Source organism: Canis lupus, chromosome 8 (genome assembly GCF_011100685.1).
Source record: "Canis lupus familiaris isolate Mischka breed German Shepherd chromosome 8, alternate assembly UU_Cfam_GSD_1.0, whole genome shotgun sequence".
NCBI lineage: Eukaryota > Metazoa > Chordata > Mammalia > Carnivora > Canidae > Canis > Canis lupus.
The window spans coordinates 50,908,737-50,926,615 of record NC_049229.1 but is presented as its reverse complement, the minus strand read 5'-3'; the positions used below and the strand labels follow the sequence as shown (position 1 = coordinate 50,926,615).

Here is a 17,879-nt window from a genome sequence, read left to right as displayed (position 1 = left end):
CTCTCCTATGGACCCAGCTTCTCTCTCTCCTCTCCTCTCCTCTCTCTCTCTCTCTCTCTCTCTCTCTCTCTCTCTCTCTCTCTCTCTCTCTCTCTCTCTCTGAGCTCTCATTAGGTCAGGGTGCTGATGACTTTTTTAATGTCTGGAAACCAGGAACCCAATGCTGGACCCAGCCTCTCAGTGCTAAACCCCAAATTGCTCAGTCCCACGTGGACTCTCCACCAACTCTCTGACCACCAACCCTAAGGAGGAAGGGAGCCACTGTGCAAAGCCCAGCCCCACAGAAAAGTCATTCCCCAAACTGCCAGCAAGGTGACCCGCTAACATTGCCCCAGCAGTACCCACCCCTAGCACCATGTCTGTTCTCAGGTGGCCCCCACTGTTCATGTCCCAGCCCTGGGAGCCCAGTGTGCCCTTCCCTCCCTCTCAACCCCCATTTAATTCTTCCTTGAGTTCTGTTGATTTTGTCTCCAAAATATGTCCACCCACCCCTCTTCCAAGCCACCATCACTCTTGTCCAGATTACCACAAGTGCCTTGTAACCGTCCTCACTTCCACCCCTGGTCCCCCCTGCAGGTCACTGAGGACTGTGTCACTCTCTATAGAGTCTGTCACTGGCTCTGGGCTCCCTGGGGTCAGTGACCCCAGGGCTCCCAAACATGCCTGATACATGTCTCGACCTGTGTCTTCCAGCATCTCTCTGCCCCATCACCACCATCCCTTTTCTGTCCCCAGATGGATCCATGCTCCTTTTCATCCCAAGGCCTCTGCATTCTCTGTTCTCTCTGTCCTGCGCTCCTTCCCCGAACCATCCCCTTAATCACCATTCAGTCCTTGGAAAGACCCCCCATCCTTGGCCTCCCAAACTTAGAGTACCCTATACTTTTCCCTTGTGGCATTTATCATGAATGTCATTAAATTTTTATTTTTCTGGTCATTTAACATGTCATTCCCCTACAACTAGATCATAAGCACCATGGAGGCAGCCTGTTCAGCTACATAATCCCTGACACCCACACAACAGAAGTCCCACAAACATCAGCTGAGCCAATAAATAAACAAGTGATTCATGGCATCCAACAAGGAGAAAGGCCGTGGAGGGCCCAAACACACACCTGTGGGACAACCAAGTGGTCTGAGCTGAGCACCTGCCCCCACCCGGCCCAAGGCCCCATGTCTCCAGCCCCAGGCCCTGGCCACACGGGCCCCTCCAGTCTCTCTCCAGGTTCAGGCACCCCACCCTCGCCCAAGGTGACACCCACTAGAGACGACATCCTCAGCTCAGGCTTCTCCACCCACTCAAGATGCTTTCTCCAGACCTTTGTGTTTGGCTTCCTTTGACAGCACTCAAGTCCTGCTCAGGTTCTGCATTCTCCAGAATTCACTGCCTTCCCCAATTCACCCCTCTCTGTGACCCTATCGATGGATTCCAAGAACACCTGAAAGCTGCAGCTCAAATCTCAGCTGACTCAACTCATCTTGACCTCTCACTGAGCTGTCTCTAGCTCATCCTGTACCTAAAATGTAAGCTCCTCAGATGTCAGAGTTGTGGGAGAGTCAGTAACTCAGCTAGCGCAGTTACACATTGCCTTCCTCTGACTCTCCGGCCCCATTTGTACTTCTAGGCAAAGAGTTCTGCCCTCTGAGTGACGGAACTAGAGTTCCCATCCCACTGCCTCCACTAACCAGCCCTGTGACCTTAGGGACGTTGCTTCATTTTCTCTGGGTCTAAACTCCTCACTTGGCAAAGGAGGGTGTTGGAGTACTTAGTCCTGGATGGCCTTCCTAATTCTGTGATCCTGGAACTCCTACTCTCCATCCTGCACTCTCATGCCGGTGTCCTCGCCCATACCAGCCTCCCCCTACACACACACACACACACACACACACTCAAATCTGGTTCTCCACCTGTAGTCACTTACCCTTCCTGGTGACATACACAGGCACACACACACACATAAGGAGTCACCTCCAAAGTGGCACACCGGCAAGGCCACTGAGCAGGGCCCCCCACAGCAGAAACCACCAAGGAAGCCCGGCTAGGGACATGGGCTTGCTCTTCAAGCCCCATGAATAAAGAAGCAGGCACAGCTGGCCTATTCATAATCAGCATAAAAAATTGATTAGCCCTTTCCAGATTAAACATTATTGTTTCAACAATGAACATAAATCAGCCAGACGTGGAGGGTTTGCTTCTCTCTGCTGCCAAGGAGCTACAGCAGGTAGACTATGTGTGGGGACCTGGGCATGGTGGAAAGAGAGGAGGGCTCCTCTCCTTCCCTCTCCTCCCCTAGAAGGACCGGCTTTCAGAAGGTACACAGGAGGGCAGACCTCTCCTCACTTCCAACACCGGCCCCTGCCTGCGAGCACAGAGGGGCAGCACCTTTTTTTCCCAGAGGTAAGAAGGAGGAGAAGAGCCAAATAGCCTCACCACATGCTTCATAGAGCACCTCCTCCACCATGTGATTGGCTCTTGAGACAACAGAGGCCCAGGGCCAGCCTGGGAATGAAGGCAAGATGGTGGGCTGGTGTGCTGCTAGGGGAGCAGCGTGGCCCTCAGCAGCAGACTGGGTCTCACAGGCCCTTGGGGTGAGCCTTGAACCCGGCCCCACACCTCTCGCAGCAGCCTGTGTAACTGAAGGGCATAGGCCTCTACGGTCAGATAGCCCTCAGGTTCAGCCTCCAGCTGAGCTGCTGTCCTGCTATGTGGCCCTGAGTACCTAGTATGTCTGAATCTTATTTTCTACACCTAGGAAAAATGGGAAAAGGGGCACCTAACTTACCTAGTTTTTGTGAGGACTGAAAGGAGACTGTGTTTGGAAACATCTAACACATGCTAGGGATGGAGACACAATAAATCTGCAGTTCCTTGACCTGCTAGGGTTCCCCACCTCCCACTTGGGAATGCTAGGAGAAGCCATAAACTGCTAGGACACAAAACCTGGGGAAAGGCCCAGGGCTCCTTACACAGGGCAATAGAACACAAGGGTTAGGATCTTGGCATCTGCCGTCAATCCTGGTTTTGCTCCCAACTCAACCTCATGTCTCTGTGCAAGCTCAAACACATGACACAACCTCTCTGGCCTTGGCTTGGATAACAGTACTTCACCCAAAGGGCAGCTGTGGGGATTACAGGAGAGCACACCGGCACATGCACACCTGCAGTGCCCACCCAATCCTTCAGATCTTTCCCCTGCTCCCTCCTGCAACTTCAGTATTTGCATATGAGCTGGAGGGCTCTTTCTCCAAGGCTGCAGGAATTCACAGCCCTCAGAGGCAACCATCACTGTGAAGTTAGGAAGCTGGTGTATAAACACCCAACCTTCTCTCTTGGCCCTTGGGCTGGTTGATTTTAAGGCAAGTGTTTGGCACCACTTCCCAGGTTCCCATGGTGGCAGCTGGTTTAAGGGCACACGGTCACTGGTCGCCTTCTCTTCCCTGAACCATGTTTCCACTTCCTTACTGCACCTGACCTTCCCACAAAACCACTCTCACCAGATTCCTCTTCTTGGAGTCGTCTTCTGGGAGTTCCCAACCAGGATTAGCACCTCTCATGTGGTAAGCATCCAGCTGAGGTGGGCGATTATGTTCCCTCTAAGACAGTGTGGGACCTGGGACTTCAAATCATTGCTTCTGCCCCAGCCATCACCAGTAAAGACAATCATCTGGCTCACTTGGACTCCAGGAGAAGGTATCAGAGCCACAGCAATCATATCCACCCTGCCCATGCTGCCAACCCCCAGCCTTGAGCAACCTGCAAGAAGACACCTACCCCTTCTCCCTGGGGAGGGGAAAGAAGGCCATGAGCTCCATTCAAGGAGAAGATGACACCCCTGCAGTTCGCCTGGCAGTCCCAGAGGGCATGGGGTCAGCTGTCAGGGCAGCTCCTTCCAGAGCAGTGGTTACGGCACTCATTTTCTGGCTTGTGGCCTCCTGACCCACTGCTCAACCTGGGACACTCACTCTGAGCTCCTGAGAGATGACAGGGAATCGGGGGGGGGGGGGGCATTGGGGGGGAGAGAACAACTGGGCATGCCCAAGCTCCAGGATACAGCTAAAATAGGCTCAAAGGGAGAGCTCACTTCTACCAGATGTGGAGGAAGGAAAGAGCCTCCTTGCGTGGCTCCTGCCTTGCACCTCTCCAGCCATCCTTCACTGTGGGCCGACTCTGCCCATAATCAGCCGTGGAGGCCTGCACACGCACGCATGCACGCACGCACACAGACACTATTAGCTACTATGACCAAACACGGGTTCTAAGACCAGGACCCTCAAGTCTGCACACCAAGGTCCAATACCTACACCCCTACACCCACTATATTGCCCTCCAGAAACCAGGCCTTCCTCACAGGTAGCAGCTGCACAGCATCGGAGGGGCATGTTTCGGGGCAGGGTGGGGGGATGCCTAGGCAACAGAGTTCAAAGCCTGCCTCTGCCTCTTTTAGCTAGGAGACAGTGGCTGTTACTTCACCTTCCTGCTTCCTCATTTGGAAAACTGGAATGGTAAAATCGACCAACCTTGCAGAATTATTGTAACGGTTAGAAACAATATCTGTAAACCATTCAGCCAAGGTGTATGTACTACCCAGCAAGTACCAAACAAACACAAACTCTCCCATTATCATCCACTGACATGAACATCTTTTATACCACGTTCTGCTTTGCTGCATCCCACCCCACCTCACCTGTCACCTTGGGGTTTAAATGGAGAGGGATGACATCTCCTGATGGACCCCACCTCCTGCGACTGCTGTGATTGGTCAGGGACTGGTCATCTGTATTTGTTTCCCAGGGTGACCATAACAAATCACTAATGGGTGCTTAAAATAACAGAAATGTATTGCCTCCCCATTCTGGGGATGGGAAGTCTGAAATCACGGTGTTGGCAGGCCTGCATGCCCTCTGAGGGCCCCCAGGGAGAAGCTTTCCTTGCTCTTCCTCATTTCCAGTGGCCGCCAGCAGTCTTGGCAGTTCCTTGGTTTGCAGCTGCATCACTCAAGTCTCCACGGCAGCCACCACATGGCCTCCTTGCAGGCTACCAGTCACTGGAGGTAGGGCCCATCCCAATCTACTATAAACTCCTCAAGTTACCAAATTACAGCTGCAAACACCTCATTGCACATGCTCAGGTTCTAGGTAGATAGGAACAGGGTGGAGGGGCGTGGGGGACACTATTAATCTGACTTGGGCTTAGTTGGGCAGAGTCCTGATCCAGAATTTCATAAAAGGAAAGTGGAGTCTGGGGGGAGGGTCTGTTGGGGGTAAACCTGGGAAGAGGGAAGAGTGAGAGATGCCAAAGGCAGTGGGTCACAGAGGAAACCAGCTGTGGATGAAGCTATAGGAAGAACATGAGACACGAGAGTCCTGGAAGAGCACCCCAAAAGCCCCATTCAACCCTGTCCCTTCCCAAAGCATAGTGACAGGACACAATAAGTCTGCCCTCTTGCCTAGGCTCATTCAGGCTAGGGTTCCAACCCTCACGACTATAAAGGTGCTAATGCCCTCACCTGTTCCAGCCTAAATTATGGCCCGGGAATATTCATATATTGGAGTCCTAACCTCCAGTACCCAACCTTCAGAATGTGACCTTACTTGGAAATAGTGTCACTGCAGAGGCAATAAGTTAAGATGAGGCCACACTGGCAGGGTGCTAGTCTACTATGACTGCATCCTTACAACAGGGGGCAATTTGGACAGAGAAAGACAGGCACATAGGAAGGACGCCAGGTGAGTGCGAAGGTAGAGACCAGGGGTCACTTCTACAAGCCAGCACACCACCAGAAGCTGGAGGAGAGGCTTGGAGGAATCTCACAGCCTCCGAGGAACCGAGCCAGCCAACACCTGGGTCTCAAACTCCTGCCCCCCTGAATGGAGACAACAGATTTCTGGTGTTTAAGCCGCCAGTCTGCAATGCTTTGTGACAGCAGCCCTGTGATCTGATATAGCACACCCCGGGGGCTCGGCTGCCCCAGCCCTGCTGCTCTGCTCCCGGGCACCGTGGAGCTGTGTGCCACCCTTGCTACCAGACCACCAGCCTCGAACGGCCTACTTTCACTCCTTCAATCTTACTCAACCTCCGAGGGTCCCCTCCTCCCAACTTTCCCCAGAACTCCTCCTGCATCAGCCCCACAGCAGAGCTTAATTGTTCTCTAATTACTTCCTCTGTGAATTGTTCTGTCTGCCCAGCTTCAGGAGGGAGGAATGGGGCTTTGACAGATTCTAGATCCCCCACAGCGTCCATACAGAGGTGAGTACCTATCAGCTGCTCAAGGAGTCTGTATTTTGTGATGGAATGAAGCAGTCAGTGGTGGGCCCCTACCTTCCAGAGTCTGTGAATGGGGGCCACCATAAGCTGAGGAACTTTCTCCAGCAAGCAGGACCAACGCATTTGCTAAGTAGAGGGTATGGGCTTGGGTACCACTTTTGAACTAGACCCCAAAGAGGGGGGATATACCACAAGCCTGGTCTACAGGTTGAAGGTGAAGGGTGAACACATGGGTATAATCATCCCAAACCACTGGCTAGTGGGAGGGCTGACCAGAGGATAGAAAGAACACCCAGAATCTTCTCACCATGAGGCATGAATCTCTGAAAACAGGGCTTCCTCAAAGTCCCCAGGAGACCACCAAGTTCCAAGGAGAGCGAAAGCCAGTGGAGCACCTCTGGGTTTGACAGCAAGACCAGGCGTGTCTCCAAGTGCTGGCCTTCTCACTCCAGCAAGCTCCCAGCCCTCAACTGGGAAGATGAGCACTGGATTGGGAGTTGGGAGAACTGGGTTCAGGTCCTGCTTACACCACCACCCAGCTGTGCCACTCTGGACCAGTGACTTCCCACTCTGAGCTTCAGTCTCCTCACCTGTGAAACACAGGGCTTGGACCAGGTGATTTCTAAACCATCACAACCCAGGAGTTAGTGATTCTCTTGGGTAACTTTTGTCTAAGGCACTTGCCACTGAATGACAAAGGCCAAATAAGAAAAGCCAGTGTTTGTCGACCTCCAGAAAGGTCCAGGCACAGGTGGGGAGCTGGATAGAATCAAGGATCCCAGTGTCTCTGCTTCATTTTGTCCTCACAAGAGCTCTGCACATGATGACCAGAGCCAACTGCTGCCAGGATTCACTGTGTGCCAGGCCCTGCACCCCAGGCGGGCTATAGCTTTCGATCCTCATCACGGCTCTATTAGGGCAAAGTTTCTGTTGTCATCCCTACTTATGGAAAAGGGGACTAAGGCTCAGAAAGAATGAATGATACAGCTAAAATCTGGCAGCATTTGGGATTCTTGCAAGGTTCTCTGATGCCAAAGCCTATTTTGTTAACCACTAAGCCATTCTGCCTCAGAAATGACCCTTCTGGGGACGACTGGGTGGCTCAGCGGTTGAGCATCTCCCTTTGGCTCAAGTCATGATCCTAGGATCCTGGGATTGAGTCTCACATCCGGCTCCCGACAGCGAGCCTGCTTCTCCCTCTGCCTATGTCTCTGCCTCTCTGTATCTCATGAATAAATAATAAAATATTAAAAAAAAAAAAGAACTGACCTTCTGTTCCTTCCGGAAGACAGACCCTGAACTTAGCCTGTAGTTTAGAAAGCCCCAGACACCCCCTCACAGAGCCCTCCACATGGCCCCAGGGGACCATGGAAGTGAGACAGAGGCAGGAGCAGAGCTGGCCACCCTGAGGACTCCAGGACCCATAATGCCATGTCATGACATCCTGTATCAGACAGAGTGTCTCAATGCAGGTAACAACCCATGAGTGAGCAACTTTGGTGTGCCAGGCACTGAGCAGTGATCTAAGAGAACCCCAAGAAGAGTGGGAGAAGACCGCCCACCCCAAGAACATAAACCTGGCATGGAAATGACCAGATGTAAGAGGTCAACCAACTGATCCGGATTCACAGTCCAATGTGGCTGAGGAGGTCAGTGAAGGCTTCAAGGGGACAGGGGTACTCAAAGTAGTTCTGCAATTCAACTCAGCCACACTTACCAACACCTCCTATGTGCAGAGCCCACAGTAGGCCCCATGGGAGATTCAAGATGGTTCTTTAATGCAACAAAGAACTGCATAAGATCTGTGACAGGGGCAGAAAGCATCCAGGGGAAACACAAAGGAGCCACCAATCCCAACTGGGGGTGTGTGAGGAAGCCCAGGGTATGACTTCATGGGAAACTGTACCTCAGTTTCCCATCTGTAAAATAAATAATAGTAGGACCCATCTCAGAGGATCTTAGCAAGAAGCTGAATTGTGTGGAACTTCTGAGACAGTGCCTGACACTGAGCAAACAGAACGTGTGTGTGCATGTGGTGGTGGTGTCAGCCCGGAGCTCACAGGAGGAGAGGGGCCTGCTGAGTGAAGATGGGAAAGTGAGAGGACAGGCCTGGGGTGCATGGAGTGAACCTCCCATGTGGTCAGGGTGTAGTTCCATGAAGACTGGAACAGCGGATGAGGCTGGAAAGAAAAGTGGGAAGCAATTCCTGCCCTGGTCTCTGGGGGGCTCTATTCCACAGGCGTGAGAGGGACGTGACCCAGGCTACATAAGGGCCATGCAGAAGCTGCAGAGCAATGGACTAAAGGTGCCCTGGAGATGAAGCAGACCCCGCAAGGAGGAGGCCTCTCGGGACTGAAGCAGGGCAGTGGCTCAGGGTGAAGGCAGGAGCCCGGGGGCCTGGGGAAGAAGACTCTCTCCCCTAGTGACTAATGGCCCACCATTCGTCCTGGCTGACGTTAATGCATCCCGCCATCCATCTCCTACTTGTTAAATTACCATTTTATGGCCAAAATCTTTCTCCCATAATTGATAAAAATCTCCTTTTGATGTTCAGTATTATTGGGGAGAAAATGTTTTTTTATTCTTCATTATGTTTTTAATATAAATGTATTTTTTATTGAGAGCTGCTGGGAAGCCTGGAGGAGGTGAATCTCTCTCCCTTGCCCCCCAGTCCCCCCCCACCCACATCTTTGTGGCCACCAGCTCCTTCTGTTCCACTCCCAGAATGCTCACATGGCAGCCGTCTTGGGGACAGTCTGGGGAGACAAAGAAACCAGACGCCAGAACAAAGGTTGTGCTCAGGACAAAAGAAGCCAATCTAAAGATAGCTGGTGGTCCTCAGCTGCAGGCAGCGGAGCAGCCAGGGATGGTAAGGCTGAGTGGGCCTCCGCCACGCCCCTGCCAGTGTGCAAGAACACAGGCAAGAACTCCAGGAGGCGGGGATGCCCAGGGGCTGGCACAGCATCTGGCACACAGGTATGCTCAATAAATATTTGTGAGTAAATAAGAGAAGGGCAGGGAGAAACTGGATCAGCCCTGGAAAGAAGGCAGCAAGGAATATGAGATGGAGGCCTGTGTCACCAGGGAGGGGAAGTCTGCCAGTCATGGGTCCCCCAGGTTAGAATCGGCTCCTCCAGCCCCTCTCCCTAACCATGTCCCTCGCTCCAGTCCAATCCAGGGTATGTTCGTCCCCACATACGCCCACAGGACAAGGGAGGCAGAGTCCAGCTGCCATCCTGCACAGTAGAAGGCTGGGTCTGGAACATAGCACAACCACCAACTTCTGGACCCATGCTCAAGAAGCCCAGGGGATGGACTGCCAAGGCAGTGAAGGGAAGGGGCTGACCAACAGATGGAACCCTAGGTAATCATCTAGAAAGAGAAAGGAGAATTTTTTCTGTTTCTTGCTAGCAAAACAGTATCCGGGACAGAGAACCATACCAGCTATCAGAAAGCCTGGTGTAAAGTCCCATGTCTGCCATTTATAAGTCTCTCAGAATCTCGGTTCCTCACGCTTACAAAGCATCCAGCATAACACGGAAATGAGCTACCATTTGCTGGTCACTTGTTCTCTACTATATGCTCCAAGTCCATTAATTCATTTAATCCCCACAGTAACCCTATGTGGCGCATACTGTTATTATCCCCATTTTACAGACGAGGAAAATGAGACTCAGAGGAGATAAGTCACATGCCCAAGATCACACAGCCAATAAATCAGCAAGCATGGGATCCCTGGGTGGCGCAGCGGTTTGGCGCCTGCCTTTGGCCCAGGGCGCGATCCTGGAGACCCGGGATCGAATCCCACGTCAGGCTCCCGGTGCATGGAGCCTGCTTCTCCCTCTGCCTGTGTCTCTGCCTCTCTCTCTCTCTCTCTCTCTCTGTGACTATCCTAAATAAATAAATAAAATATTTAAAAAATATTTTAAAAATAAAAAATAAAAAATAAATCAGCAAGCAGTTTAGCTCCTGCCCACCTCCAAGTCTCAATAGAAAGCCTGACGATCAGGACCAAAGGTACAAATGTGTAGTCCTGACGAGGGCCATGTGGGAACCATGATGGATGATCTAATGTGTCAACTTGGCTGAGCCATGGTGCCCAGACATTTGGTCAAACTTTATTCTATTATCTCTGTGAGGATGTTTTTGAATGAGATTTACATTTAAATCAGTAGACTTTTGGGGCGTGTGGGCGGCTCAGTCAGTAAAGCATCTGACTCTTGGTTTTGGCTCAGATCATGATCTCATGGGCCATAATCTCATGAGTCTTGAGATCAAGCCCCATGTCAGGCTCTGCACTCAGTGGGGAGTCTGCTCTAAGATTCTCTCCCTCTGCCCTTCCCCCCACTCACGTGCATGCACACACTCTCTCTGAAATAAGTCTTTTTTAAAAAGAGTCAGAAATTAATACTGCAGTTTAAAAAAAAACAAAAACAAAAAAAACCCACCAACCTGTTTCAGAGTACAGCAGCCAAACACCAATTCTCCAACACCAGTACAAGCGGTGCCCCTAACAAAGGTATTTCTGTGCATCACTCTGGCAGCTGATCTCATTTCCTTCAGTTTTTCATAGAATTTTACGGTTAGAAAGAACTTAATCTGACACAAGTATATCCCAAAACAACAAACAAAACTGGATCATTTATTGAAATATACTGTACTGAGATCAGGTGTGTGTGTGTGTGTGTGTGTGTGTGTGTGTGTGTGTGTTAGGGAGGGGGTGAGAGGAGGGATGTATGTCTATGACCACAGGTAACTGTACCAGTACAGCTGACAGTTCCATCATCTCTTCCTAAGTCCCACCATAACTCCTCTCCTCAACTTCTCCACCCACCTCAAACCTCCCACCCCTTCCCTTTCCCCCACCTGGAAAAAATGACCTCATCCCCCACTTTGCTAAGAAAATCTGGCTCCACTCCATCCTCCTTTGCTTGGGTCCCTCTCCAAGTTCTCCTCTCCCTCAGGCTCACATTATAAAAAGAACATTCGAGGCCCTTCAAAATATGATGTTAGCACCAACTTTGCAACCTCAACTCCACTATTTACCAACCTGAACCCCATATTCAACAAGACTATTCACCATGCAACCTCTGTACTTCACACTTCCCAGTGCCTGTACCTGTGCTTAGCCCACCTCATCACTCAGATGTCCCCCCCTCCAACTTCCACTTTTCCAATCCCACCCCCCCTTGAGAGCCTGGGTCAGATGCCACCTGCTTCAGAAAGCCTCCATCCACCCAATGTAATTGAACGCTCTCTCTCTCTTCCTATAAACCCTGTGGGCTCTTACATGGCCAGCTACAACAGTGACGTGTACCTCCCAATGACCCCAGACTACAAGGGCTGGAATGAGATCTTACCCATCCTTGGCTGCACCCAAAGCTTCCAGTACTGTCCCCTCCTCACTAAATACCAGCTGCTTGGACACAAAGAGAGAGATAAAGAATGGAAAATGAAGGAAATGGTATCAAAACACAGAACTACGGGCTGCTTGTGCCTCTGAGGATTCCTCCAGAAGAGGAATGTGTAAGGGCGGGTTGGTGGTCAGAACCCTCCAGCAGATCCTCCAGCAGGAGGCCAAGAACCCTGGGAACCAAGGTGGTCAAGAGCCTCATGGCTTAGGCCCGTGTCTGCCCCATTCAGGGTGCAAAGGTGTCAGCCTGGGCTCCTTCCACAGCATGGGCCATGCCCAGGAGAAGAAAGAACTCGAGTCTCAGCCACCTGTCAGGGCTCCCCTATGTTGGAAAGGGCCAAGGCTTCAGCGTCCTTCCCTGACGCTCAAGCTCCGGCGCCATCTGCTGGCTAAGGCCGGCACTGCACCTAGACCTCCAGTCCCAAGGGCAGTTAAGCGACCAGGTGGAGACAATTCCCAACCCACTCCAGACCCAGGTCATTTTGGAGTCACCAGAAATGACCCCACCTTTCTAGAGTTCGGGCTTCTAACTGCTTCCCAGAACCTGTCCTTCTAACTTATAAAATTAAAGGGAAAAGGGCAAGTTTCTTTCTGGTAACACTAGCTGAGAAACTTCCAAGACACACATACAGACACAGAAAGCAGATTTCCAAAAGATTTCTGCCAAACAGAAGCTCTGCTGCATGGGAAACAAAGCACTGGCCTGATAATCAGAATATCTGAGGCCTCGTGCTGTGGCTCACACCCCTGTCTTAGCTTTGTGGCCCCTCCCCAACCCCTAGCCACACACATCCCTGTGTCAGGACAGTGCCCCTTTACTCACTCTCCCCTCCACACTGATGGCACAGGCTGCTGTGCAGGGATTCACACTGATTCAGAACCACATGTAAATCATAGGGTTTACAAGAGATGCAAGCTCACTCTCATCTCCCCATCCTGCTGGGGACATCCCTCAGGGCCAGCCCCTTCTGCCTGGGGCAGGGACTGGTGTGAGGACACCAGTGACCCCTGTCAGGCTTCTGCTGATGGGAAGGATCTGCAAGAGGCACAGATGCAATCAACGAGGGCAGCCAGAACACACCAGCCTCAAGCTCTCTCTGGCCTTCCTCTCTGCTCTTCAGTCTGAGATTTAGGGGCAGCAATGAGGTCTTTGAGCTCCAAGTGTCTTCAGAGCCCATCCAAGAACTTGAACCTAGACAGCAGACGGTGACACATGACAGTGTAGGAAAACCAGGGATGGAAACCTGAAACCAGGGACAAAACAGAGCTTTCCACTGAGTGTCCCAGGGCAGGCACAGAGCCCACAGTCAGTGGGATCCACTCAAACATCTCCCTGGCAGGGAGAGCTGCTCCCCACGAAGTGTCACACACAGGAGAGGCGGGAGGAGGAGGGAAGTGCAAAGTGAGTGACTTTCCCCGCCCTCACACCCCCACATCCACCTACCCTGCTTCCCACACAGCCCCTCGCCCCTCCCTCCACCCACAGACTGAGAAAGTGTGTCACCAGGGAACAAATGCCATCTCCCAGGAGGAAGGAGGAGGAAGGGGGAGAAGAGAGACTTCAGTTGTGTGCCTGCGGGGGCCGGGGTAAGGAAGCAGAGGTTGCTGAGCTTCCCAGCTGTGAAGGACGCCCCCTCAGAACAGTGACCTTGACATCAGCCTCCCTCTCTCAGAGGGCTCGAGACCTGTGGGGCAGGAGCCACAGCCCCCACACTCAGGATCACATGGCCAGGGGGACCTAAGAAGAGGCCCTGAAGATGCAGATGAAATCTATTAACCCCAAAGAGCCTTTGCCAGCTGAGTGGGCCCACCATGAAGCTGATATCCCAAACTTTTCATCTCACTGCACCCTGGCTTAGAGGGGGCCACTGACCTGCCCTTGCCACCCCCTCCAGCCCTCCACAGACAAGTCGGCCTCCAAGGGTTAATCTGCTGCCTTCCTTTCCTTTTATCCGCCCCCACTGAGCTGCCACATGCCAGCAATGATGCACTTCACACTGTTATTACCGTGATTTATTTAGTTTTAATTTGGGGGTGAATCTCGTGCTATAGGAAGCAGGAGGCCAACAGTTTGGCAAGAAGCAAAGCCACGCAGGGGCCTGTGCCATGCCAATCCTGTCCCCTCTGCCTGGGGTCCCTCTGTCCTCAGCCTGCTCCTCCTGGCCTGTGGCCTTGCTCCTGACTCGAACCCTAAATTGGGTTTGCCCTTCATTTAATCTCCTCCACATAGCTTTTATTCCCTCATCTGCAAAATGTGATAAATAACAGTACCTACCTCCTATTTTTGCAGAGAGGATGAGGTGAGATAATGCACGGAACACAGTACAGCTGTTCTCACACAGTAGACTCTCAATAATTAACAGATATTATTAGGTTGATCCCTATGAATCACATTACATTGCAGAACCCAAACAACCACATATCAACAACTTCATATGGTTCAATCTTTTTTTTCTTTTTTTTTTTTTTTTTTTTTTTATTCATGATAGACACAGAGAGAGAGAGGCAGAGACACAGGCAGAGGGAGAAGCAGGCTCCATGCCGGGAGCCAGACACGGGACTCAATCCCGGGTCTCCAGGATCACACCTTGGGCCAAAGGCAGGCACTAAACCGCTGAGCCACCCAGGGATCCCCCTCAACTAATCTTTTGTACTCAGGGCCACAGAGGTTCCTTCTAACCCCTACGATTTCCCTACTGAAAGTTGCCATGAAGTCCCCTTTCCGCTCCAGTGCCAGAGCCCCAGCCAGAGCTCTGCTGGTGCCTTTGAGAAGCACAGCATCCCAGGACCCAGCCCAGCCCGGCCCAGCCCCGACGGCTACCTCTTTGCCCAGGTCCTCACGGATGACCTGGCGGACCTCTTGAATGCTGCTCTGCGGGGCCTGGCTGTGCAGCACCTTCAGCGTGCTGGTGTACTCCTCGGGCAGCAGGTAGTCCAGAGCCCCCAGGTGCTGGCCCACCTTGATGAAAGTGCCCCGGTTGGCACAGCAGAGCTCACAAAGACGCCTGGCAGAACGGAGGTGCACCTGCAGGGAGACAGGCCAGGGCCAGAGAGGGATGAGTGCCCACTGCCCACTGCCCACTGGAAATCACCCCCTTTGCTTGCCCCCTCTGCCTGAAAACCCTGATTCGCTCCTCAGAGTACACACACACACACACACACACACACACACACAGCTTCATTCACCGACTGCCTTCATGCTCTCCTTCGGTCTTGGTACCTAGAGCAGTCAATTCCAGCCTCATCCTGAGGCCAGCCCCCTCATATGGCTGATGCTCCGATGCTTCTGATCCTCTTTCCATCGAGATTCATCTGGCCCAGGAACCAGAGCCTTCATTCAAGGCTTTTAACAATTCTAATCTACTAATGATTCATTTGAGGGCACACTGAGTTAATGTATGTGTCACCCAAGCCTCAGACATATTAATAACACTATCTGCTTAGAGATCTACGGTTTCTAAAACATGCTCATATGCATTATTTCTTTTAATCCTTATAGCAGTTCAGGGAGTCAGGTACTGGTGTCTTTAAAAATAAGAAACTCAGATGTGGCGCTTATGAATAAATAGCTAATAAAGGTCAAAGGAAGGTCTAGAAAATGCTCCAAACCTAGAGCGCTTTTAACTCAGCAAACTTTAGAGCAGGAGACTCCTCTTAACTGGAAGAAAAGTTTTACTGGGAAACATCAGGTGCATAGAGTAGGCAGCTGGGCAGGTTACCTACGACAGGGCAGCCTTAACTTGCAGCCTGATGCCCACTGTCCTTCCAGAGCTGGGAGGTAATACCCCCTGCCCCCCAGGCTGTGTATCCCCCAGTTATCACTCCAGCTCAGCTGAGGACCCTTGGACCTGCAAGGGTCCTGCCTTCCTGAAGCTACAGCTTCTAAGGCAGGATAGAGCCATGTGCACACACAGAAGGTAAGGGAGCCCAGTGCCCTGTGGGAACCTCTTGTACCCATGAAATCAACCAACAGGGATAAACATCCATGATAGATTTACACTCTCTTGGGTGTTATGGAAGATGCCAACATAATTAACCACATACTGGAGGCAATGAACCACCTGAGGAGTTTAATAACTTTTGGCAACAAGGATGGAAGAAACAGTCAAAGATCCTATACAATTAGTTGCCAAGTGGACCATACAGAAAACTGCTACTTTTAAAAAAAAAATGTATTTATTTTATTTATTCATGAGAGACACAGAAAGAGAGAGAGAGGCAGAGACACAGGCAGAGGGAGAAGCAGGCTCCATGCAGGGAGCCCAATGTGGGACTTGATCCCCGGTCTCCAGGATCAGGCCCTGGGCTGAAGGCGGCACTAAACTGCTGACCACCCAGGCTGCCCAGAAAACTGCTACTTTAGAAATTAAGAAGATAACACTACAGCCCTCAACACCCTTGTCCCAGCAGCCAGGATCCCATCTGCCCTGTCCCACCACAGCAGAGTAGATGCCCCAGACTCCAGAGGCAGGACACTGGGAGTTGTCCTGAAGTCCTTTTGGGCATCCACTACTGGCTCTGCTGGACACCTCACTGCCCCCACCCCAGTGCCCTCATGGGAAGCCCTAAATACACATGACTCCATCCCGCTGGGCAGAGTCCTCCAGCCTTGATGTGGATATCTGGTCCCAGCTGGGCCACAGAGAGTCTTTTTTCCCTGATGGAAGGGTGTAGGGAGAAGGAAATTAATCCTAAGAATGAAGAGAGAAAGATGCTCTTAGATGGGATGAAAGATTGTGGGAAAAGGTGGTGAATTCACTTTAAGAATTTGGAACTGGGGACTCAGCTGACCAGTGGCAGGTGTCAGAAAATCAGTGCCATGGCCGGCTAAGGCTATGCCCAAGCCCTGGTTCTGAGGAAGTGTGAAAGAAGGCAAACATGGTCAAACATGGAACCAGGCATTTTCTCACAGAGCAAAGGTCCAGGCTGGTGTGAACAAATGACTTTTTGTAGCTCAAATAATCATTCTCCAAATTCCAGCCCAGAAGAGGAGAGATCATAGTCATTGGCAGAATAAGACGGAGTGGACAGGCATCTACAACCCACTATTCCCTAAGGTACAGTATGACTGGAGCCCACATCCAGCTGGACACTCACAGCTGGCTGCCCTGCCACTCAGCTGCCCTTTCCCCCAAGGAGACACACTCAACCCCCCACATCAAAGCTTCTCTGGAGTCAAAGCCACATGGAATCAGAGGGCTGGGAGGTGAGATGAGGACACACCCCACTTTCCTCACCCTGCCCAGTAAAGACCTGAGCCACTGTGTATTCACTGGGCCCTGCAGCAGGCCGGCTGCATGCCCTCCACCACACAGGAAGACGCAACTGAGCCGCTTGCACACACCGAGGGACTTGCAACAACAGGATCACACTGAGAACCACAGGAGCTCAGCTGCAAGACCCAAGAGAGCTGGAATTAGAGGAAAGACTCACTCACAGGATGCAAATGGGTGTATGCTGCTCAGAACTATGGCCTCCAGGCTCCAAATCCGCCCTTCTCCGCCCCACACTGTGATCCTAGGGCTGCACCCTGTCGTTTCTCCATTGTCAGGTGGCTTCTTATTAAGCTTTGTCTACAGGTGTCTCTGGAGGGACACTGAGGCTACCGGAGGGAAAGGAGGCTCCCTTCGAGGTGTCAGTGTGGCATTTATCTCAGCAGCCAGAAGGCCAGTGGTTTAGGGGTGGCCCCCCAGAACAGCCCATCCCCAGTAAATTTCCCCATTACTCGGCAGGCCCCTGTGATGGACTCACTGAGGCCCACACCCTCCAGCAAGTGTGCTGACCAGGCAGCAGGCTGCTCCTATAGGTTAGCTCCAGTCCACACCCTCCTACAAATTTTACTGCCACCCAGTCCACTCTCCCCTCGACCGTGCCTTCCATTGGGTCTCCTCAGCACTGGGCAGACCTCCACCTCATCCTTGCAGGTGGGAGGCCCTCAGCTGAGTTCTGTCCTTGTTCACGACCCCTCAGCCCGAGAGAGAGCAGCTGCTTTGTGTGCTTACTACTTTTTACCAGTTAATAATCTTTTCTGTTAAGTCTTCCCCACTTGAACCCTCTTGCACTGTTGGTGGGAATGCAAACCAGTGCAGCCACTCTGGAAAACAGCATGGAGGTTCCTCAAAAAGTTAAAAATAGAACTACTCTCTGATCCAGCAATGGCAATAGTAGGTATTCACCCAAAGAATACAAAAATACCAATTC

General features: G+C 51.8%; 1 protein-coding gene across 15 annotated transcripts in view; it reads right to left on the bottom strand.

Moving 5' to 3' along the window:
• The window catches only part of ADCK1 (aarF domain containing kinase 1), a 147,708-nt gene that overhangs the window by 51,116 nt on the left and 78,713 nt on the right, over positions 1-17,879 (bottom strand). For all 15 annotated transcript variants that reach the window (XR_005363599.1, XR_005363600.1, XR_005363601.1 and 12 more), the window contains one exon: positions 14,500-14,703. Coding sequence is in view for 10 of the 15 variants with exons in the window: in XM_038545425.1 (XP_038401353.1) it covers positions 14,500-14,703 (204 nt within the window). In the remaining 5 variants the exon portion in view is untranslated. The remainder of the gene's footprint in view (positions 1-14,499; positions 14,704-17,879) is intronic.